At 39.4% G+C, this 23182-nt stretch overlaps 1 protein-coding gene and 1 pseudogene across 1 annotated transcript in view; both read left to right on the top strand.

Annotated features, from left to right (window-relative positions):
- The first annotated feature begins 851 nt into the window (after nt 1-851).
- LOC110319620 lies at nt 852-1365 on the top strand (annotated as a pseudogene).
- Nucleotides 1366-5178: 3813 nt separating this feature from the next.
- Eif2s2 (eukaryotic translation initiation factor 2 subunit beta) overlaps nt 5179-23182 on the top strand; it is a 21203-nt gene continuing 3199 nt past the window's right edge. Inside the window, exons 1-7 of the mRNA XM_021192581.1 lie at nt 5179-5394; nt 9041-9218; nt 9580-9683; nt 13354-13489; nt 19499-19599; nt 20123-20271; nt 21291-21347. Of these exons, the coding sequence (XP_021048240.1) occupies nt 5380-5394; nt 9041-9218; nt 9580-9683; nt 13354-13489; nt 19499-19599; nt 20123-20271; nt 21291-21347 (740 nt within the window). The 5' untranslated portion in view covers nt 5179-5379. The remainder of the gene's footprint in view (nt 5395-9040; nt 9219-9579; nt 9684-13353; nt 13490-19498; nt 19600-20122; nt 20272-21290; nt 21348-23182) is intronic.

Raw genomic sequence — 23182 nt, 5'->3', positions numbered from 1 at the left:
GAGAGAGAGAGAGAGAGAGAGAGAGAGAGAGAGAGAGAGAGAGAGAGAGAGAAAGGGACTGTACCATGGCCTTTTGAAACCCAGACCCATCCCAAGGACATATTTCTTCCAACAAGGCCACAACTCCTAATTCCTGTAAAGGGTACTTGGTTCCATGCTGAAAAAAATATTTTTCACAGAAGTGACTATTTTTTGTTAGGTTTACCAACATCTTCCAAATAAGGAGTAGAGGGACAAGAAGACCTTGTGAGGACTATTGCCGTACTTAGAGTTTCTGTTGCTAATGTGAAAAACCATGACCAAAGCAACTTGGGGAGGAAAGGGCTTATTTGCCTTACATTTCCATATCTTAGTCTACCAGGAAATCAAAACAGGAACTCAAACAGTGCAGGAACCTGGAGGCAGGAGCTGAAGCAGTGGCCATAGAGGAGTGCTGCTTACTGGCTTGTTCCTGTGGCTTGCTCTGCCTGCTGTCTTACAGAACCCAGGACCACCAGCCCAGAGATGACACCACCCACAGTGGGCTGGGCCCTCCTCCATCAATCACTAATTCAGATAAATGCCCTACAGCCCAATCTTATGAAGGCATTTCCTTAGTTGGGGTTCCTTCCTCTCAGATGACTGTAGCCTGGGTCAAGTTGATATAAAATTACACAGGGCAATAGACCCCTTGTCAACTTGACACACAAAACTTTTTAAAACGTAACCTTTCCCTTTTGGGGGAGGGTTTAGCTCCAAGATCTCAAATTAATAAATATCACAAATGTAAAACATATTACCAACTTAGAAGTGCCGCAGTCTTTACCACTTCAAACACTTTAAAAGTTCAGTTCTGCTTCCTGTTCTCCATCATGGCACAAGATCAAGGTGAAAGGAGACCCCCACGTGGGAACTTCACAGCCGCAAGCTCTGCCTCAATACGGGAGAGAGCGGAGACAGACTGACCCGGGCAGTCAGGGTGTTGGAGCAGTTCACAGGCCAGACCCCGGTGTTTTCCAAGATACGTCAAGTCCTTTGGCATCTGGAGAAATGAAGAGATTGCCATTCACTGTACAGTCCATGGAGCCAAGGCAGAAGAGATTCTGGAGAAGGGCCTGAAGGTATGAATTATGGAAAAATAACTTCTCAGATACTGGAAACTTTGGTTTTGAGATTCAAGAACACATTAGCCTGGGTATCAAATATGACCCGAGCATTGGCATATACTGCCTGGACTTCTATGTGGTGCTGGGTAGGCCAGGTTTCAGCATCGCAGATAAGAAGTACCAAACAGGCTGCATTGGGGACAAACACAGAATCAGCAAAGAGGAGGCCATGCGCTGGTTCCAGCAGAAGGATGATGGGATCAACCTTCCTGGCAAATAAATTTTATCCAAAAGGCCAATAAAATTTTCTCAGAAACAAACAAACAAACAAACAAGTCAGTTCTTGTGGAAAAATCCAACGATATATTTTAAATCTAAAAATCTCTTTTAAAACTTCAAAGTCTCAGAGCTGACAAGATGGCTCAGCAGGCAGGAGCATTGACTGCTCTTCCGAAGGTCCTGAGTTCAAATCCCAGCAACCACATGGTGGCTCACAACCACCCGTAATGAGATCTGACACCCTCTTCTGGTGTGTCTGAAGACAGCTACAGTGTACCTATTTATAATAATAAATAAACTTTTGGGCAAGAGCAAACAGGGACCAAGCGAGTGGGGCCAAGCAGAGGTCCTAAAATCCAATTTCCAACAACCATATGAAGGCTCACAACCATCTGTACAGCTACAGTGTACATTTCCACATATTAGTCCATCACTGAAGGACGTCAGGACAATTCCTCAAACAGAGCAGGAACCTGGAGGCAGATGATACAGAGATCATGAAGGAGTGCTGCTTCCCGGCTTGCTCCTTGTAGTGTGCTCAGCCTGCTTTCTTATAGACCCTAGAGTCACCAGCCCAGGGATAGCACCAGTCACAGTGGGCTGGGTCCTCCCCCATCAGTCACTAAATAAGAAAATGCCATACAGGCATGCCTACACCCCAATCCTATAGTGAAATTGTCTCAATTGGAGATCCCTTCTCTCAGATGATTCTAGCCTGGGTTAAACTGACAAAAGACTAGAAAGCATGACCACCTTAGTGCGTTCACTAGAGTCAACTCTCTTTGCTAGCACGAACTGAATTATGAAAAGGCGATTTCCCGTGAATTCCCTTTCTCCATTTCTGTCACTTTTCCTTTCATTTCTGCTTTATTTTTCTTTCTGTTCAGTCTTTATCTTCTGAATGAACAGGCTTTTCTGAAACTCCATCCACAACTTCATTCTCTCTTCTTCAAGACCTCTCTACTCAGCAAGTTGAGGACTAGCCAGGGATAACTGTTATATCTCAATAACCTAGGAAGAGAAAAGATGTGTCTACCACTGGTTCTCCACCAGGGGTGACGTTTATCCCAGCACCCCCACCCCCACCCCCAGAGACATGAGGTAATGTCATGACTGGAGGGTGTGTGCTCCTGGCATCTTTGAATATTGACCAGGTACTGAATAGCCTCCATGCAGGGAACATCGACCTATAACAGAGTTGTCTTGTCCAAATTGCCAATAGTGTTGCTGGTAAGAGATCCTGCTATGCATAGATGCTAGCAGCTAAAGAAGACTGTGGTTTGGTGGCAGCAATTCAGATTCTCAAGGTAAAAGAATAGCCACCAGTATCAAATTGTCCGGGGTTCACTTTTTCTGTTGTCTGTATTTGACTGTGGATACACTTTCAATGTTCTACAAGCAGTTTCTTCGTCTGGAAAATGGGGGTAATAAACGATCTCTCTCGCTAAATTGTAAGTTCCTTGGAGGCAAGGATGCGCTCTGCCTAGATTCAGGACAGGTGTGCAGCAGGAAGTATTTCTAAATATTTGTGGGTTAACTCAGTTGTCTTCAGGCCTAAAGCAGAGAACATACGAAGGATTACGGAGCATAATGAGAAGGAGAACAACCTCAGGTAGTGGGCAGCTGTGCTGATGTTATCATCTAGTGTGTGCCGAACTAAGTGATTTCATAGAACACTGTTTTAACTTAGTTAATTTTTAGGATGAGCCAAGATTCTAACACAATAAGTTTATACTTAGTGCACAGCAAAATTATCAGTAAGAAGACACTAAAGCCATCTTTTGGTTTTTGTTTTTGTTTCTGAGCCAGGGTTTCTCTATGTAGCCCTGGCTGCCTTGGAACTCACTATGTATACTGGGCTGGCCTCAAACTCAGAGAGCCACCACTGCCTGGTTTGTTTGTTTGTTTGTTTGTATTTTGTTTGTTGTTGTTGTTTAAGACAAGATCTCACCCCATCCTCTGAGCTCCATATTCTGGACCACAACTCTGGCTGCTTTCCTAGAGGTCATCCAGCACCAGGGACCCCAGACAGGAGCTTAGGATAACTGCCATCAGAGAGGCTTCATTCAGCAACTGATGGAAACAGATGCAGAGACCCACAGGCAAACCTTAGGCGGAACCTGGGGGATTCTGTGGAAGAGAGGGAGGAAGAATTGTAGGAGCCAGAATAGTCAAGGACACCACAAGAAAGCCTACAAAATCAATTAACCTGGGCCCATAGGGGCCACAGAGACTGAACCACTAACCAGGGAGCCTGCCACGAGCTGACCTAGGCCCTCTGCACATATGCTATAGTTGTGTAGTTTGGTCTTCATGTGGGACTCCTAACAGGGTTTTCTCTGACTCTATTGCCTGCCTCTGGGATCCTTTCCCAGAGGCTAGGTGGGCTGCCTCACCTGGCCTTAATAGGATAAGATGCCTCTAGTCTTACTGCAACTTGATATGCCAGGGCTGGTTGATATCAATGGGAGGCCTCCCCTTTCTGAAGAGAAATAGAAGATGAGTGAATGGGGGCTAGGGGCTGGGAGGAGAAGAAACTGTGGTCAGGATGTAAATTATATTAATTAATTAACTAATTGATTAATTAAAAAGATAAAATCTTATATAGTCCAGGCTGGTTATGAAATTTTGATATTCATGCCTCTACTTCTCAAGAGCCAGGACGGTTAAGTGCTACCATACCCAGCTCAGACAGACCATTTTGTAATTCCAGGAGATCAAAACAAAGACAAACTCAGTAATCAGGTATGAATACAAAAATAAATCAAGAAGAACATTTTGCCAACTACAAAAATCACTAAATACTTTCCCCATCTCTTCTAACCTGAGGGCTTTTTTTCCTCACTAATCATAGATTAATCCTCACCTGATTCTTTTTATGCAAGAAGCATTAAAAACCTAATAATTATTCCCATCTCCTGATAGGATTTACTTACTTGAGCCGTCCCTTCAATCACCTGACGTCCCAACTGAGCATTCTTTCAGTGGGGCTTTGCAGTTCCCTGTGGTAACAAACACAGGTTTTGTTGTTGTTGTTTTGTTTTTTAACTACAAGCGCATCTTCCGAGACCTTCCTAAATGGCAGCTGTATATCCCCAGGGAAAATGGATGCTGTATCCAGAATTGTCTAGCGAAGACTCCATAAACAAGGAGTCATGTACCATATAAGGAAGCTTTAGCCAAAAAAGGACACATAATTAATGGTCCCAGAAGATTATATTGCCTAGGACATTGTAGTGTCTTTCCTTATATGGTATGAAGTTCGTCAACAAGTTAATTACCTACTCTACACATTTCTCAACATAGCCTTTTTATTGAGCTAGTTATGTCTGTATTCCGAAGCTTCCTGACAGACTGTAGCTTGCTGGGCTGTTTCTCCTCAGAGGTCAGCTTCGTTCCTCGGTCTAACTATGGGAAACCAGGGAAGAAACTTCTGAAGTAAAAAAGCTAGAAGGTTAAATTTCTCACGAAGCGAAACGCCTTTACTGAGGTGCATTCCTCGAATACTACTAGACCACTTCTAGGGGAAAGGGTGAACACAGACCCACGGGTTCATATTAGGGTTTCCACTAACTTAAACCCGAAAAATGGCCCCAAATTCACTTTACAAGCAACACAGCACTTTTCGAACCACTTAGGTAACCAGCAGCATAAGAACCCGAACATTCTGACGTGTTAAAAACAGTCGTGCACGCCCCGAAACTCTCTCGAAGCACAAGCGCCGGTCTTTTCTAGCCAAACTACAAGTCCCAGGATGCCCGGCGCCGGGGAGTCGCCTAGTAACTCGCGCCACGAGAAGCACGTAAGGTTGGCTTTACTGTACGCCTGCGCCTTGAGGAGCTCTGCGCAGACGCGCTTCCAACGTTTGAGAGGAGGGCGGGGTGTCGCTCCCTTTCGCTGATGCAAGAGCCTAGCGCGGTGCCGTGAGAGGGATCCGTAGGAGCACCCTGATTCCGGGCCGGGAAGCCGACCCGTCTGACTTTTCCTCCCTGCCGAACCCGCTCGAACCACAGCCATGTCCGGGGACGAGGTGAGAGCCTGAGCTGGGGTTAGGGCTAAGGACCGAGGCAGGAAGCCGAACACACACCAGGGTGGGAAGCCGGGCCTGCGGCCTAGCTGTCGCCGGCCGCCATGTGGAGCAGCCCGGCCTAGGCGTCCCGGAGCTGTGGAGCCGGCGAGGACTCTGGATCCTCAGTCTTGGTCTCCCCCGGCCCTCCTCAGGGCGGCGGCGGCGGCGAGGCCTGTCTCCCACGGTGATCGACGGTTCGGAATGGAGAGCGTGTTGAGCCGTCCTCTCGGAAAAGGGGTTGAACGCCGACTTAGTTTGCCCGGCGGCCCCGGCATTCCTTTCCACACATCGCCGCCTCGGCTCTCACGGCTGAGGGGTCAGGTGCCCTGCGAGGCCCCTCTCGGTTCCGGTGGAGCACCGAGGTTAAAACTTTGTAGGCTGCCTTTTCCGGGCGGATATCTCGCTCCCGTTTCCCGCTCGAGGCCCTATTTCTTAAGGCAGGAATCCAAAGAGCCAGAGGAGAAGATAGCTTAAGTCTCCGAAAGTGACATCCTTTCGAGAAAAGTTTTCGGGCCCGAGTCCCCAAGTTTCCTTTACAGGCGAGGTGAGCAAGAAGGTCCGGCTGCGAAACTGACTGGGTCTGGATCTCAGTAGAAATTTTCAAGCCCCGTTCCCCGTTTTATTGTTTTTTCTTTTTCTTTTTCTATCTTTTTGGGTTTGGCCTTTTCCAGATTTCTCCTAGTTCACATAGCATTAAATGGCTTTAAAGAAAAAAGAGTGGTCTTGTCTTAGATATTGCTTAACATTGGGCCTAGAAGCCTAACCCTCCCTAGCCTCCACGGAAGTACTTTTTGAAGAATTTGTGACTTGACTTACAGGCCTAGGGGAGGGGTAAGAGGAATAGTTGAAGGCTCTGTGCAGAGTTGGCTTTTGAGTGGACTCTAGAAACGATCAGAATTTTCTCAACCAATGGGAAAACTGATCACGAGGCGTTTATGGTCAGGAAGGGAAAAAGTGCGTAGAAAGTGAAGTATTCAGGAGTTTGGTTGAAGTAGATGCTGGTTAGCTCGTGGAGGACTTAGGAAACTATATTAAGGAATTAGGGATTTGTTTCATGGGAACTAGTTCCTAGTTTAAGTTGGTTTCCAGGGTTCTGTAAAATAAGATCCCGTTCGTGCATTTTAGAGATGAGCAAATTAGAGCTTAGAGTTGTACAGTGCCTCTAATAAAATTCCAAGTGCCTGAGCTAGTAATAGAATCCCAGCTCTGTGCAGTACGCCTTCATCTAAATTATTAGGAGGTTCTTGCAAACTCAATAAACTCTGGAAGAGATAGATGTCCTGAAACTCTAGATGAAACTGGCCTTGAACTCAGAGATCCGCCTGCCTCTGCCTTCCAAGTACTGGGATTAAAGGTGTGTGTCCCCAAGTGGGGCTTGATATGAAACTTTTTTTAAAAATTATTTTTATTTCATGTGCATTGTACATTGTGCATTGTACATTGGCATTTTGCCTACATATATGTCTTTGTAAGAGTGTTAGGTTCCCTGGAACAGTTTAGAGGTGCCTGGTGTGTGCTGGAGATTGAACCTGGATCCTCTGCAAGAGCAGCCAGTGCTCTGATTGTTGAGCAATCTCTCCAGCCTCAATATGAAACTCTTTAAGTCAAGGTCTTAATGTATATCCCAAGCTGGCAAGTGTGATCTTGTGATTTGGGGATTTCTACTTTGGGTGCTGACTTAGGATTTCTGGTTTCCTTATGCAACTGTTTTACAGGGTTGTGTGAACAAAAATAAGTATTAATATGTTAAACATGTGTTAAGTATTCTAGGAACATAATGACAATGTGGCATAAGATTTCTGAGTGTTTATTACTAGTCTTTACTAGGCTGCAGTCTACTTACTATAGACCTAAATTAGAATTTTCTTGAGGGGTGAAAGGTAACTGAAGCTATCATCTGATCATTTTAGGATCTCCCCCTTCTTTGATCTGTCTTGATAAGGTATGATGGTGAAAAGGGTAGTTGAGCCAGGTGTAATAGTGTGTCCCTATAATCCTAGCACTTGGCTTAGGAGTTCAAGGCCAGCCACAAAAGCAAATTCAGAAAAAGCCACTAGTAGATCAGGGAAACTTGGACTTGAAAAAAATGAGTGGATTGTAAGCTCTACCAGAATCAAAGATTCAGTGCCTGGAATTTTGTTTGCCCTATGCCAAATCTTCTTCCTACAGTATAGCTGTGTTCTTGAACTCTTTATAACACATTATAGCATTCTTTCCATGTGGGATTAACTCAGGCCCTGTAGTAAGTCAGCACTGGACTTGCTTTTGGTAGTGGTGCTATATGAAAATTTCCATAAGGCCTTATAATGTCTGCTATGATGATTTACCTTATTACAAACTATAGCTTGGTTTTAGTCTTGCAATAGACATAAAGGAATTACAGTTAGTTATTAGAATCAATTTGGGAATTTTTTAAAAAACAGTTTTGTTATGTCTGGAAAATCAAATCACTCCTTAGTTGAGGAATTTTCAATGACAGGATAGATCATTGTTAGTTATAACTACAATCAGATAGTTGATTCTCACAGTAACTTTATCATGGTTGGTATCAGTTATCTCCATTGTACAGATGAAGATGTACAGATGAAGTATAGGGTAACCCACATGAGTTAGAGTCAGGATTGGACTCAAGGTAATTATGCTCCAATGTGCTTTCGATCACTACACAATGAACAAAACGATAAGCTTAAACATGGTAGGGAAAAAAAATGCTTTGGACTTGAATCCAGTTCTGTTTGACGAAAGATTTTGCTTTCTTCACTAGCAGGAGTATGCCCTATATGTTCAAATTATTTCAAGGGATCAGTATAAACAGTCTAGAGGTTATAAATTAATTTTTTACTTGTTCTACAGTAGATTTAGATGAAAGTGGCTTGTGAATACTTCACATTCCATAACAAAAAACAGTAAAGGATTCCTTAGAAAAATTTCGTACAGTAAGGGTTGCTGATAGGTTTCCATAAAAGTTAAGGTTGATGTGACTTTCAGCATAAATTTTTAATTTTTTTAGTATATTTTGTTTACTGTTTTGATAGTTCTATACATGTAGACTAATATATCTTGATTTTGTATTTACTTCTAACTTCTCCAAACACTCAACAGATGAAAAACTTAAAAACCAAGTCTTAGGTTGTCTGGTGTTAGCATCTATCAACCTTAAATAAAATGTTTATCATCTGCTTAGACATTATTGATCCTCACCCATAAATGAGGGATGCAACATAGGTTGTTGCTAAAGTCCTTTTAATAAATTTCATGATTTTTTCAAGTCTAAATTTGTTCATGAAAATAAAAATGAAGTTATTGTAGCTTATGATAGCTTACAAATTAAAAGGCGTTTGTGAGGTTCTCCCCATGTTTAATAATGTAAAAGGAGTTAGGTGGGCTTTCTGTAAATTCTGGTTTGTTTTTTTATTTTGTGTATTGCATGTGAAAGGGAGTGTGCAAATAAACAAGTAATGGGGAGCAAGTGTAGGACATTTCCCCAGCCCCACTTTCTGGCATTTTAATGTATCCTGTTCTTTTAGAAATATGCTTTTTGAGAATAAAGGATATTTGGAATGGGAGCTTCATTAGGAATTATCACTTTGTGTTTTTAAATTAACAGATGATTTTTGATCCTACTATGAGCAAAAAGAAAAAGAAGAAGAAGAAGCCATTTATGTTAGATGAAGAAGGTGATGCCCAGACAGAAGAAACCCAGCCCTCGGAGACAAAAGAAGTGGAGCCAGAACCAACTGAAGAAAAAGACATGGATGCTGATGAAGAAGACAGTAGGAAAAAAGGTGAATAGTTGTGGCCATTACAGTTGTTGTGGTAGATCTGGAGCCAGACATTGAGCGATAGAAGGTTGGGTGGGACAGGGAATTAGACAAAGTGAAGATAGAGTTGGATAGTCTTAGAGATTGTGTCAGGGAATGCTCTCTGACATTACATAGTCTGATTATTGAGTTTCATGTTTTTGGCCTGGGCTTCTAACCAGATCCTTCTAGAAAGCTTGAGTTGGCTTGTCAGTTTCTTCAAAACCATAACTGATGGTTGTGGTAGAACTACCATAGGAGTACTTGAGGAAGGAGCTGGCATATCTCAACTTTGTGCTTGCCTTTGTTAATTGTTAATAACTGGAAGCCTTTAATCTATTTTTAGATGCTTCTGATGACTTAGATGACTTGAACTTCTTTAATCAAAAGAAAAAGAAGAAAAAGACAAAAAAAATATTTGATATTGATGAAGCTGAAGAAGCTATAAAGGTAGTATTGTTTTCTTATTGAAGGTAAAATTGGGATTCTGGTAAGATTGTTGATAGCTGTTTTCCTCCTCATCTCATCTTTTGGTAGTTTTGCTTTTGTTGTTTAGCACTTAGCTACTACTATTAAGGTAGTTTTCTTAGGATTGTATTTGACTACATGGTATAAAAGATATATAGTTGGAAGGATTTAGGTTTTATATATTGTATCATTACAATGGAGTCAGATAATGTCGATTGTCTTTAACCATACCAATATTGTTTGGCTCAGGGCATCTTAGTTAAGATGTCTCTATGACCGAGAAATCTTGAGGAACAAATGTTACAAATATTACTATAGCTTGTTAAACTTTCAGTAGTAGCAAAGAACATCTCTCCATATGGTAGTTGGTAGCTGATGGCAGTAACTCTATAGGAAAATTAGGCTTCTCTGGCCAGTTCTGTGGAGATCGCTGATTGGATTCATTTCCAATACAGATATCTGAAAGTTCCTTGAGTAAAATGTGGATAGGTGGTAGGAAGGTGAATAGGAGGGTGGATTGGTGAACAGAGTAGCTGAAAGACTATTCTTCCTTGCCTGAGAGCTACCAGTTTAGACATGGGGCCAGGGAGATCACTCAATGGCTAAAGTGTCTGCTGGGCAATTAGGTCTCCAAGGATGATGTAAAAGCCTGCCTGGCAGTATGTACCTGTAACCCTAACACTAGGCAGGGGAAACAGGTAGATTTCCTGACTCACTTACTGTTATCCAAACAGGCAATAAAAATAACGTGGAGAAGTAATTGAGGAAAATATCCAGAAGTCAACCTCAGGCCTCTACCTACAAACACAGGCAAATATATATTGACTCACACATACACCACTCACAGGGAGACCCTATGCAGCAGTCAGTCTTAAAGCCCACACACACATTTATAAAATGAGCATATAGTAGTTTTGTGTGTATGTGTGTCTTGGGTATAATCACAAATATATATTCATAATGAAAAAAGCATAAACAACCACATACCAAGGAACCTATCTTTTTTTTTTTTTTTTTAACTCTGTACTGAAGTTTTTCTTTGGTAGTTAATTTGCTCAAAACTAAGTGAAGTATATTTTAAATGTAGTTGGTAATTTACTCAGTAATCTATTTAACAAGGTCATAGTTTTGATGACCATCCTGTCAACAAATTGTATTGGTGATTAGAGAGCACACAATATTTTGAGAGGGCTTGGGGGATGGCTCGGTGGGTAAGAGCGCTAACGCTAACTGCTCTTTCAGAGGTCCTGAGTTCTTCCCAGCAACCACATGGTGGCTCACAATCATCTATAATGGAATCTGATACCCTTTTCTGGCATGCAGATGTATATGTGGCTAGAGTACTCATACATAAAATAAATCTTTAAAAAAATTTTTTCTTGAGTTTTTTTTTTTTTTTTTTTTTTTTTAATGTTTTGTCTGATATGATTGTACAACACATGCATGCAGTGTCTACAGAGACCAGAAGATGACATCAGATCTCCTGGAACTGGAGTTACAGTTGGTTGTGATCTATCTTGGTTAATACCTGACTTGTTGATTGATTTTATTTTTTTTAAGATTTATGTATGAGTACTCTAGCTACATATATACCTGCATGTTAGAAAAGCATCAGATCTCATTACAGATGGTTATGAGCCACCATGTGGTTGCTGGGAATTGAACTCAGCACCTCTGGAAGAGCAGTCAGTGCTCCTAACCTCTAGTCATCTCTCTAGCCCCTGATTGATTTTATTTTCCCCAGTAGCTTTTGTCCTGAAAAGTTACCATGAACTCTACTTCTATTAAATGCTGTTTTCCTTTTTTCTCTGCTTCTGGGAGCCTAGCTAATACTATATACTAATATCTTTAATGTGGCACCAAAACGACATAGCTAGATTTAAGATCTTACGTTTTAGTTTTACTTATTCCATCTATTTAAGTTTACTTGCTTAGACCTGTGAAATTACTATAGTCATTATCAGCATTTGTTTAGGATGTAGACACACAAATAATGTAGTAATTATGATCATGTTGGTAATGTACTTGGGTTAGTGAGCAGGATAAGCTGATGAGAAACTAGAAGCCAAGGAACTTAGGCAGGGCCTTTGTTCTTTTATGGCGTTTATGAGTCCTCTTTAAGGATTTAATGTGCCTTTTCAAGCCTACAGCGAGTAACCTTGGAGTCAGACTGTGTCTTGTCCACCCAGTCATCACATGACCCTGATTCCCCAGAAATTTTGTCATTCACTCTTTCATGGTGTCATTTATTGAACTGGTGCCCAGCAACTTCTTTACAATTTGCTGTGAGCTGATGTAATAAGTGTAAGAAAAACAATTTGGTTTTTACATCTGGTTCCCCATGTTCAACTCCTGAAAACCTCCTAAGTCTTCAAAGACTCACGTTTTGCTCTGGAGAAATCTGGTATCCAGATAGTTTCTCAGGATGAGTGGTTAGTCACTAGGAAGACCAAGCCATAACTAAGATTTGGAACTTTAAGTTGTCCCTGCTACCTCTGAAAATGGACAATGTGGAAATTGAGTTCTGCAACCCCTAAGTGATGGAGTTCCAAGAGCTTCCAGGTTGGTAACCTCACAGAAGTGCTAATAGGGTAGCGTGTTTATATTCTAGGCTTTTCTTGACTCCCCGTCAGCTCCTTACTCCCCATAGCTTGTCCTAGGCATTGTTTCTATTTGGCTGTTTCTCAGTTAATCTTGTAAAAAACTGATAATAATAAGTAACACTTTGAGTTTTAGCAAATACTGAATATGGGCGGAAGACCTTTACATTTGTAGGTTAGCAAAAGTGTAGGTGACACTAGTGGCCTACATTGAATGTGAGCCCTTAAACTATGAAGTCAAATTTTTAATTTAAACATGGGATAGCTGAGTAATTACTCCAGGAAGTTAGCATTCCATTACAAATGAATAAGATGGGAGTTGGAGAATTGTGCAAAAAATAACCATGTATTTGGTGTCAGTAGGAAAATCCTTTCATTGACCCTATTTAGAAACTAAAAGGGGATAGAGAGGAGTTGAGGGGAGGTATCAGCATAAACAAGTATACTGCAACTGCAATAATGAATAATGAAACAAGAAAGTTTACTAAGGTATAATTGACTTAATTCATCCATTGAAAGTAAATGGCTTTAGCATATTCAGAGTTCTATAACTCATCAATTCAGAACATTTACATCCTTATGAAAACAAAGCCCACGATCATTGTCACTCTCCAGTTCTTCCCACTAAATGCCAGCTTCAGGCCTCAGCTCTGCTGAATCTGCCTCTGTAGATTTACATGTTCAGAACATTTAAGTGGAGAAAATTAAAGTACTCTTGAATCATGTTCCTGCTGAATATGGTCAGTTAAAAGGTTTAAGAATATTAGTTTCTCAAGTGACTCAGGTAGTAACTAGTTTAGGATACAGATAACTATCTTAAAACTAATAAAAAGGAAGAGCTGAAGAAAGGTAAACAATCTTAAAATTTATCTTGAGGAATTCACAATTTACATATTTGACAGAGTCTGAGGAAATTTGGCCTACCTGAGAGAGACATTTCTCATCTACAATTTTAGATATGTGAATATGTGAAAAATATTCTAAAATGATACTTGTCTATGGCATTAAAAATAGTTCTAGTATCAAAGTATTGAGACATTTCAATTTCTTAGGATATTAAGATTGAAAGTGATACTCAAGAGCCAGCCGAGCCAGAGGATGACCTTGATATTATGCTTGGCAATAAAAAGAAGAAAAAGAAGAATGTTAAATTCCCAGAAGAAGATGAAATACTAGAAAAAGACGAAGGTAATGTTGGGAATTCAGCACTTTGGTTTTAAGTTACATAATCCTTTAATCTGAGTCTCCTTGGCTAGGTTGAGGAGCTTTTTAAGCAATATTTGTTGTGCCTTTTATTTCCACTTTGTAATAATGAAATGTGTAAAGAAAGAGTGTAACTGGAAGCTTATTATTTATGAATTAATGCCTAGGCCTTAAGTTAGGCTTGTTCCCCAACTAGCTAGTAACTCAACTGGTTTATACTAATCTAGGTCTGCAATATGTCTGGTTATAGCTCCTTAGTTTCATATGTCAAACTTCCTCTGAGTCCAGGTGGTGAATTTTTGCCCCTCATTATCTTTTAGAGGTTCCCTTCCACCCCCTTCATCAGAAGGATGTCCTACCTTCTGATCTTGCTTCAGCTTAGTGGCAACCACCTTCTAATTAACATGTGATGCTTCCACACAGTACACAAAAAATTATCTCTGTCTTTTAGTCCAGTAAAAGGCTCTTTAACATAAAAAAAAAACTGTATACATAAGGACAATTATGAAAATGATTGGGTAAGAATTCACAGTTTCCAGTCTGTATGTATTTGGCAACCTTGGGGAAAGGAAAGTATTCTACTATCTATCCTATCTTTGTGAGTCCGAAGTCCTGTACCTAAATTATTTTTTACAATAACTTGCATTACCAACCTAAAAATATCTTTCTAGATTTTTAAAAACATTTTCTTAAGTCCTAAACAACTTAAGCTTAATTGTGAAACTATAACCATCTAGTCTCTAACCCCATCAGACACCTGAGAAGGACATATATTACCTGAATAAACAGGAAGTGCAGAGCAAGCAGCTCCCAAAGCTATAGAAATGACAGAGGTTGCTGGCTACAGTCATCCAAGGTTTCTCTGTGTCATTTGAACATTATCTTTGGCCTTCTGGCCTAGAATATCTGACAGACTTTTTTATGAAGCAGGAATTATGAAGGTCTGCCTACCTTGTCTTGACAAAGTTCAGCAGTCAGTTTGTGTCTAGTTTGGGCAGCATACTGTCAGTAGTTGAGGTGAGGGCAGTTTTTGCCCAGTGGCTAGCTTGCCACATTAGAAGCAAACCCCATATAGAGATTCTTCGATGCTTGTCTTCTTTGAAGTAGAATGGCAGTGCTGCCAGGAGCAGATGTCTCATTGTCACGAAAAGCCTTATGTTAATAAAAAAAAAAATCTTTACATCCATATTCTGTAGATCTCTGAGTTTTTTTTGAAGACCACCTGTTTATAGTATATCTAAAGTGGCAAACATTGCTTGTTTGTAGCTATTCCTAACTGTTTAACCTAGGAAACATTTCTGTATGTGATTAACTAGCATCTAACATGACCATAAGTTTAGTTGACTATTAACTTGGATTTCCTAGTTATCCTAAGCAATTTGTAATAGCAGGTTTTTAAAAATGATTTATTTGTTTTATATGAGTACACTGTTGCTATCTTCAGACACACCAGAAGAGGGCATCAGATCCTATTACAGATGGTGTGAGCCACCATGTGGTTGCTGGGAATTGAACTCAGGACCTCTGGAAGAGCAGTCAGTGCTCTTAACCACTGAGCCATCTCTCCACCCCTGTTAATAGCAGTTTTAAAGGATTGGAACTTTATATTGTATTTTAAAATGAGTTGTATAGATAGAAGACTTTATACAAGAATTGAAACATATATACAGATTTTATAGCAAAAAATAATCTTAAAATTGTAACAGTATACAAAATCCTTACCAATGTAAAATATTTGGCTCTTTTGTTTAAAAAGATTCAATAACCTACTGTTTTATCTTCCTTTATCCCCTTTTTTCTTTTTATTCTTTCTCTCCCATTTTCCCCTAAATTAAATAGGAAAGAAAGAGGAGAGAAAAAGATCCCTGAATCTAACATCTAATCTGTTTTCCTCTCTGATCAAGACCATTAACAACTACTTGTAACTAACCCCCCCTTAAGTGATGACAGACATCTGTCACCCATCAAATTACCAAAACCATCCACTCAAGTTTTGGGGAATGGGGTATCCTCTTAAAATTGTTTTCTGCTGTCTAGAGGCAATGACATCTTTTGGGGGCCCATAGGAAAATTGGGATATTAGTTAAGTCCTAGGAAAGCTAGATGTAATTTGTCATCTAGTATCTGGTGGGAAAATGCAGGGCTTAACTGGGTGGACTAAGTAAAATTTCAAATGTAGTATACATTTCTGCATTAACATATGTATGAAATGTGCTGTGTGCACAATTCAGCTAAAGATGATTCTTTGCTCTATGTTTAGAACAGGAAAAAGGCATCAAACTTAGTGTTTGATCTGTATATTCAAAATTTAATATAAGTTTTCATCCATGCTGTTTGAGGGATGCCATGATAAGTCTTGAGGACGCTGTAGCCAACAAGATTTATTGGTCATGCAGAGATACTTTCATGTCTCAGCCAATCTCAGAGCTGTTCCCATGTAGGGGGATCAGCATTCATGTTACCTGGTTTCTTGGTTTCTTCCTTCAGGGGTACAGCCTAGATTTTCAGGGGGTCTCCCTGGTCAAATTAATTTTTATTAATTTTGATGGGATCCAGATGTAGCTTTTCTTTTCCTGTTGAAACACAAAAATCTTTTAAGGCAATATATTTCCTGCCTTCCATTCTGGTTTTTTTTTTTTTTTTTTTTTTGAGACAGGGTTTCTCTGTGTAACCCTGGCTGTCCTGGAACGCACTTTGTAGACCAGGCTGGCCTTGAACTCAGAAATCCGCCTGCCTCTGCCTCCCGAGTGCTGGGATTAAAGGCATGCGCCACCACTACCTTCCATTCTGAATTAAGACATCCTTAAATAAACTGATTTATTTCAGCAGTTTTTTGTTTTTTTTATAATCCAATGTCTCTCAGCAGCTGTTTTTTGCTTAGTAGCATTTAAAAAATTGAAAGTTAATAGAGCATTATGTAATCCATCTCTGGGTGTCTTTGTTTCCTCTGTGTGTTTATTAAGTGTCTCCTTTAGAGTATAATTGGATTTTTTTTACAGTTGCTTGTGGGATTGTGTGTGTACCTTTACTATGTCTTACATTGTAATAGGCAAAATATTGCTTCATTTTACTAGAGATGGTTGCTGGACCATTGTCAGTCTTAATTTGTATAGGTATGCCCACAATACCCATAATTTCTAATGAGTATATAATTACAGAATCAGCCTTTTCAGAACTAAAAGCAGTTACTTATTGAAATCCTGAATATATGTTTATAGTATAGTGTATATTAATTTTACAACCTCTGTAAAATGAAATGTATCCATTTGCCAAATTTCATTTCTTTGGGTACCTTTGCTGTTAACATACTTTTTCTTAAGAAATTCTGAAGCTTCTAGCACATTGCCTACATTGCTGATCAGTTTCATCATTACCTTGTGCCAGACAACCTGGTAGACCCATATGGGATCTGATATGTGTTACATAGAATGGATGATTTCTACTTCTACTTACTTGTACTTGAATAATCAGTGGAGTTAATCTTGAATTATTCTGAATAGATTCAGGGGTTTCTATATGAAAAAGAACTCTGGATATTGAGAGTCAGTAACTATATTGAGAGAGTCTGGAAAGTCTAATAAAATAAGGATGGCATATAGCTTTGATTTTTGAACTAAATCATACAGATTTTGAGTTATTTATATTTCTTGATTTATAACCCACCTTTCCCGATTTATTTGCATCAGTATAGAATGTAGGGGATCCAGAAATCAGTGTCCCTTTTATTATACAAGGGAGAATCCAATTATTTCTTATTGAAATTGCTGGCTTTGGGGCTATTTGTTGTTAATCTCTCCCAAAAATTTACTGCAAGCTCTTTGTCAATATTTATTTTCACCCATAATGAGGCATTTTCAGCATTAGTTTTCTCTCTGCCTAAATATCCCTGTGGGTAATGAGTAGAAGGAATTTCTTTTCTACCAGAGACAATTCTCTTTCAGCCTCTGCTGATAATTTTCTTGGACTATTTAAGTCCTTATTACCTTGTAAGGTTTGAAATAAATTACTTAGCTCTTGAGTAGTTAATCCAATTGTGGGCCTTAACCAATTAATTTCTCCCAACAATTTTTAAAAATCATTAGGAGTTCTTAATTGGTCTCTCCTGATTTGTACTTTCTGTGGTCAGATTTTTTTTGTAGATCCGTCTTACATCTTAGATAATTAGTAGAATCTCCTTCTTGTATACTTTTCAGGAATAGTTTGCAATCTCCAGCAAGGCAAAATTTTCTTTACTTCATCAAACATTTTTTTCTAGGATATCTGCATTTTAGTTAGCCAGTCATCCATATAATGATAAATTGTATATTGAGGAAACTGTGTAACATTTCCTTGTACTAAGACCCTCCAGTGGTATCTTTAATAGCTCGAGAGTTATTGTAAGTAGGCATTGAAAAAGTAAATCTTTCTCTATCATGCTCATGCCAAGGGATTTTAGAAAAGCAATCTTTTAAGTCAGTCACTATAATAGGCTGTGCCTTAGGTAACAGGAAAGCAATGAGAGTCAAGGATGTAAAAAGCCCATTGGCTGAATGATTTTATCAGGTAACTGCTCTCAGATCTGTTACCATCCTCCATTTTCCAGATTTCTTTTTAATGACAAATTAGAATTCCAAGGGCTGGCAGACTCTTCTGTATGCTGGCCCTCCAGTTGCTCTTAGACTATCTGTTCTAGTGCCTGTAACTTTTCTTTTGTCATAACCATTGTTCTTCCCAGTTTGCCACATGGTAGGGCAGCTGGTGATGTGCTAGCAATGGCGCCCCCTTATAGAGTCAGCCTCTGCTGTGTCGTGTGTAATGGACAACCTGGAGAGTCTAAAGAACAGTTGTAAACTTTTTATAGGCCTTTTTTATTAGGACCTTCTCTTTTACAGCCTGTCTCTAAAGTTGAAGGGTGCTAATCTGTGCTTCCTACTGTTAAAATAGATCTCTTCCCATAGATTTATGGCTGTATTAACCATTTCTATTTGGCCTTTTGGTCCTGTGCATTTAATCCATTTTAGACTTTGTTTTAATTGAGATAATGTCCCAATTCCTAGGAGCTATGCTGATGCCCTTAGTTCCAGGGGTCTTGTGATAGTTACATCTGCTCCTGTCTCCATTAACCCTTGGATCTCAGTTCATCTACATGTAATTTTAACTTTTTTTTTTATTATTTATAGCAGTTTGCCAAAATATTTGTTTTTTGATATCTTTAGAATCTCTAGTTTGTCCATAGGAGTTCCTTTATCTCTTAAATAGTTTAAGTTTTGAGTAGCCCTGTCATGTCAGGCTTTAATTTTTCTAGTTTTTCAGAATTGTCTTTCCTTGGTGGACAGGAAATTAATGGCTTTTGGTGGGGGGTGGAGGGTGTCAGGCTCCTTAATTTTTGACATTAAGGAATTGCCTCAAATACCTTTGGATGAGCTACATTCATGAGACTCATGTCTGTACCCTCCACATCTACATTTCACAGGAAACTTTTTCCCTGAATTATTACTATAGAGGGCTTTCTCCTTAGAATCTGTTTCTCTACAGTCCTTTAGGGAATGACTGTAGTGGGCAAGCACTTCACAGCCTTAGCAATGACCATTTTGAATGTTTATATCTTCTGTAATTGCTTGTCCAACCACAACTGAATTGTGAGCATTAGATCCTATATCTTCATAGGGGAAGACTTAAAGTATGATAAATATTATAAAAATCATTCCGATCCAGACAGGAAAATGAGTTTTAAATGTTTACAATTTAAGTACTTGATGCTTTATTTTGTCTTTTTTTTGTCAAGAAACAGTTCACATATTACCATGGCTATCATTAAAGGTCTTTGTGTGAAGTTGTAATATTCCTGTCTATAAAAGAAAGTGGTCTCTTTGTACTTGATCCTACTACAGCTGTCACTGTGAAAGAGAACAGTATCTGAAGCTCTCATTCTCTAGACCTGTCGTCGCCCCACCCCGCCCCTTTTGTTGGATCAAAGCCTACTGCTCATTCTTTCTTTCTTTTTTTAATCTGTAGCTTTAGAAGATGAAGACAGCAAAAAAGATGATGGCATTTCATTCAGTAACCAAACTGGGCCTGCTTGGGCAGGCTCAGAAAGAGATTACACATATGAGGAGGTGAGACAAGAAAAAAAATTATGATTATTATTACTATTTTTGAGAAGGGGATTAGAGCTATTCATTTAAGAACAGAGAAAAGCAGGGTATAAATCTGCATTGGAAGAGTCACTGAAATACAGAATGGTGGAGTCCAGTAGGCCATGCAGCCAGTGCATGACAATTCGTGATACTCTCATGGGGCAGTCTAAAGTGTAGCTGTCACGATAGTATACAACAGAAGGTATGGAGCCCTCTGTAGTGGGGCTTTGGTGACAGTGGCAAATTTGTGGTCAGGGTCAGATGTCGTATACTTTCCCATAAAAATCAGTAGAATCAGCTGGGGCTGGGGCTTATTGAGCATCTGTAAAGACCCAGATTTTGGTTAATAGTTTCTGTCTTCAAGAAGTTCCTAGAACATAACAAATTCATGTGTGCATTTAATAAAAGTAAATCTGCTTCATTAAAGCAGAGTATCTCAAATACAAACTTTATATTCTTGTTATTACTAAGAATGTGCTTAAATTCCACCCTTTTCTTAAAGTTGCTGAACCGAGTGTTCAACATCATGAGAGAAAAGAATCCAGATATGGTTGCTGGAGAGAAGAGGAAATTTGTTATGAAACCTCCACAGGTCGTCCGAGTAGGAACCAAGAAAACTTCTTTTGTCAATTTTACAGATATCTGTAAACTGTAAGTTCACTAATGGGAACCCTTCATTCCAATAAATACCAGATAGACTTGTGGGGTATTAGGAATGTTAAATGTCGTTACTGTAATATTTTTCTGTGCAAATGTAGGTCATAGATTGAGGGAAGTCAGTTTATGTTTGTTCTCAGAGCTCATTTTATCTCATCCAAAGATGAGAAAAGTAAGTTAATGCTGCCTGATGAGTAGATCCTAGGGACTAGAGAGATGACTCCGTGGCAATATGATATATAGGCAAGGCAGGGTGCCCACACATTATGGGTTGAGGATGGGATAGATCCTAACCACAGAGTCAAGAGTGAAAAGACTACTTTTCATTACTTTCAGCATTATTCAAAATACTTTACTTTCATGCTTGTGACAGCAATAGTGTATGTTTACTACAAATTAGAAAAGTAAGACAGTAGAGAAAATTAAAAGTTATATGCAAATTTAAGTAGGTAGAGATAATCAAATCTTAGTTGTGTTTTGTTTTCATGCTTTTAGGTATGATACACTTGATAGGTGTATTTACAATACATCTTGGTAGGTGTATTTACAAATACCATGTGAAATAGCATATACTGTTTGGTGGTGATTTTTAATTTTTTGAAATGTGTATGGCTGTTCTGTGTGCATGTATGTCTGTGTACCACAATGTATGCCTGGTAATGAGGCCAGAAGAGAGAACCAGAGTTACAGATAACTGAATTTCATGCCTTATAAGTGCTGGGAATCAAACCTAGTTCATCCACTGGAAGAGCAACCAGTGTTCTTAACTACTGAGCAGGCTATTCAGCCTATTTGTTTTTGGAACAGGCTCCCACTGCCCTAGGCTGCCTTTAAAATCATCCTGCCTCATGGGTACTGGGATAATAGCCAGGGCTGCACAGATCCTTGTTTCTGTGTATAAGTGAGTTGTGAACTGAGTGAGTAATCACAGTGAAATGACAAACAGTGTGGGATGTTTGTTTGTTTTTTAGGATTTCCATGAAAGATTTTTAAGTATTTGACTTTCTCTTTAGATTACATCGTCAACCCAAACATCTCCTTGCATTTTTATTGGCAGAATTGGGTACAAGGTAAGAAACTGTATATAAAAGATTACTTAGTATTCAATACTTCAAAAGAACCATTTGTGTAATTTGAACATGCTGGGGGAGGAGAGGAAACATCTTGAATCCCAGGGGAACTTTTAGGTCAGATGGGAAAGGGGAGAGTTTGGTGCCTTAGGGATGGAGAATGGAGCTGACAGTGACCATCTGAGCAGGCCTTGAAATGAGCACTGCAGGTACTACTATGTTTAATCACTATTTGGAATTCTTGGGTCCTCTTATAGGAAATAAATACAGGAACTCAGTTCTTGTCGGTCACCTTTTTCTCCATAACTGGAAGTCTATTGATGAAGCAGAGCTTACCAGGTGATGAGTGCCATAGGAGAGACCATTTAAAACCAGAGGCTGAGCCGGGCAGTGGTGGTACAGCTTTAATCTCAGTATAGATGCATAATCAGGTATCTGAGTTCAAGGCCAGTCTGGTCTTCAGAATGAGTTCCAGGATAGCAAAGGCTACTGAGAGACCCAGTCTTGAAAAACCAAAAATAAATAAACTAGGGTCTGAGATTAACTAGCAATCTCCATATGTGGAGCTCAGCTATTGGAGATACTGAGCTAGTTAATTATGGTCAGGAAAGCCAGGGAGGGACTCATGGAGCCGAACAGATGTCTTTTTACAGGTGTCTCTTTAAATAATGTAGATTTGGGTTGCAACAATGGCATCTAACATTGATTGCCTGATAGTGCAAGGCACATGCCAAATTCTGTTTGGTGTAGATGCCATTTCATACAGTTCTGTGAAGCAGCAAATAATATTTCTTTGGTTGTTTGACAGCCAGCTGGTTTGGTAAGAGTTAGGTCACATAGTTAGCAGTGCAGTCAGACTGCAAGCTCAAGTCTACCTGCCTCTCGACTGGACCTTTAGCTCATAGATAATTACAGTGTTCTGTGCTCTGTGCTTTTCCTTCTGTCCTGAAGCTCAAGTTGGATTCTGTTCTTGGCTATGATATTAAGCAATCTTGTTTGAACATGGATGAAATAAAAGTTGTAGCTTTTATTTATTAGTTATTGTTTATATTAAATATAGAAGGGAAGGTAGCCATGTTTTTATGCTTCTCAGAATAAGCTGGACTTTTTGTAGAGGTGGGATATATTCTAACATGTGACTAGTGAACTTTATGGTCAGTGGGTTAAATTTTTCTGAGTTGTTAGGAAGTTTCCTTTTTGTTTTTGTTCTTCTTTTTGATATTGAAAAATGCCCTACATTGGAATTAGGGTATCAAGGGTTATAATTTATGGTACATGACTTTTCTTCCTTGAAGAAAATCAATGTTCCTGAAAAAGTTTGATTTATGTGATGATAGGAACAAATAGTAAATTTAGCTCTGCTAGACTTAATTATATTTTATTTTCTGATTTGTTTTTAACAAGCAGTACTGTCTAACAAGGATCTTTACTTTCTCAAGTGTTTGTTAACTGCTTCCAATTATTAAGTTTATCGTTGACAACTTGTAGCATTCGATTTCAGTTGTGTATCTTTTCGTAACAGCTTTTTTGGCATACAACTCACAATTTTAGTATAATCATATGTTACTGAATCAAACTGTGTAGTACTTTGATTTTTTATTTTGTGATAGGGTCTATGTTGCACAGGCTGGTCCTGAACTCCTAGGCATTCATGCCTCAGGCATTCATATTGATCCTCTTGCCTAAGCTACCTGATAACTAGGACTAAATGGTTCACACCACTGTATGTGGCTCAGATTCTTCCTTTCCTTTCCTTTCCTTTCCTTTCCTTTCCTTTCCTTTCCTTTCCTTTCCTTTCCTTTCCTTTCCTTTCCTTTCCTTTCCTTTCCTTTCCT

Source organism: Mus pahari, chromosome 3, assembly GCF_900095145.1.
Source record: "Mus pahari chromosome 3, PAHARI_EIJ_v1.1, whole genome shotgun sequence".
NCBI lineage: Eukaryota > Metazoa > Chordata > Mammalia > Rodentia > Muridae > Mus > Mus pahari.
Note: the sequence above shows the minus strand (reverse complement) of the source record. Positions and strands in the feature narration are given on the sequence as shown.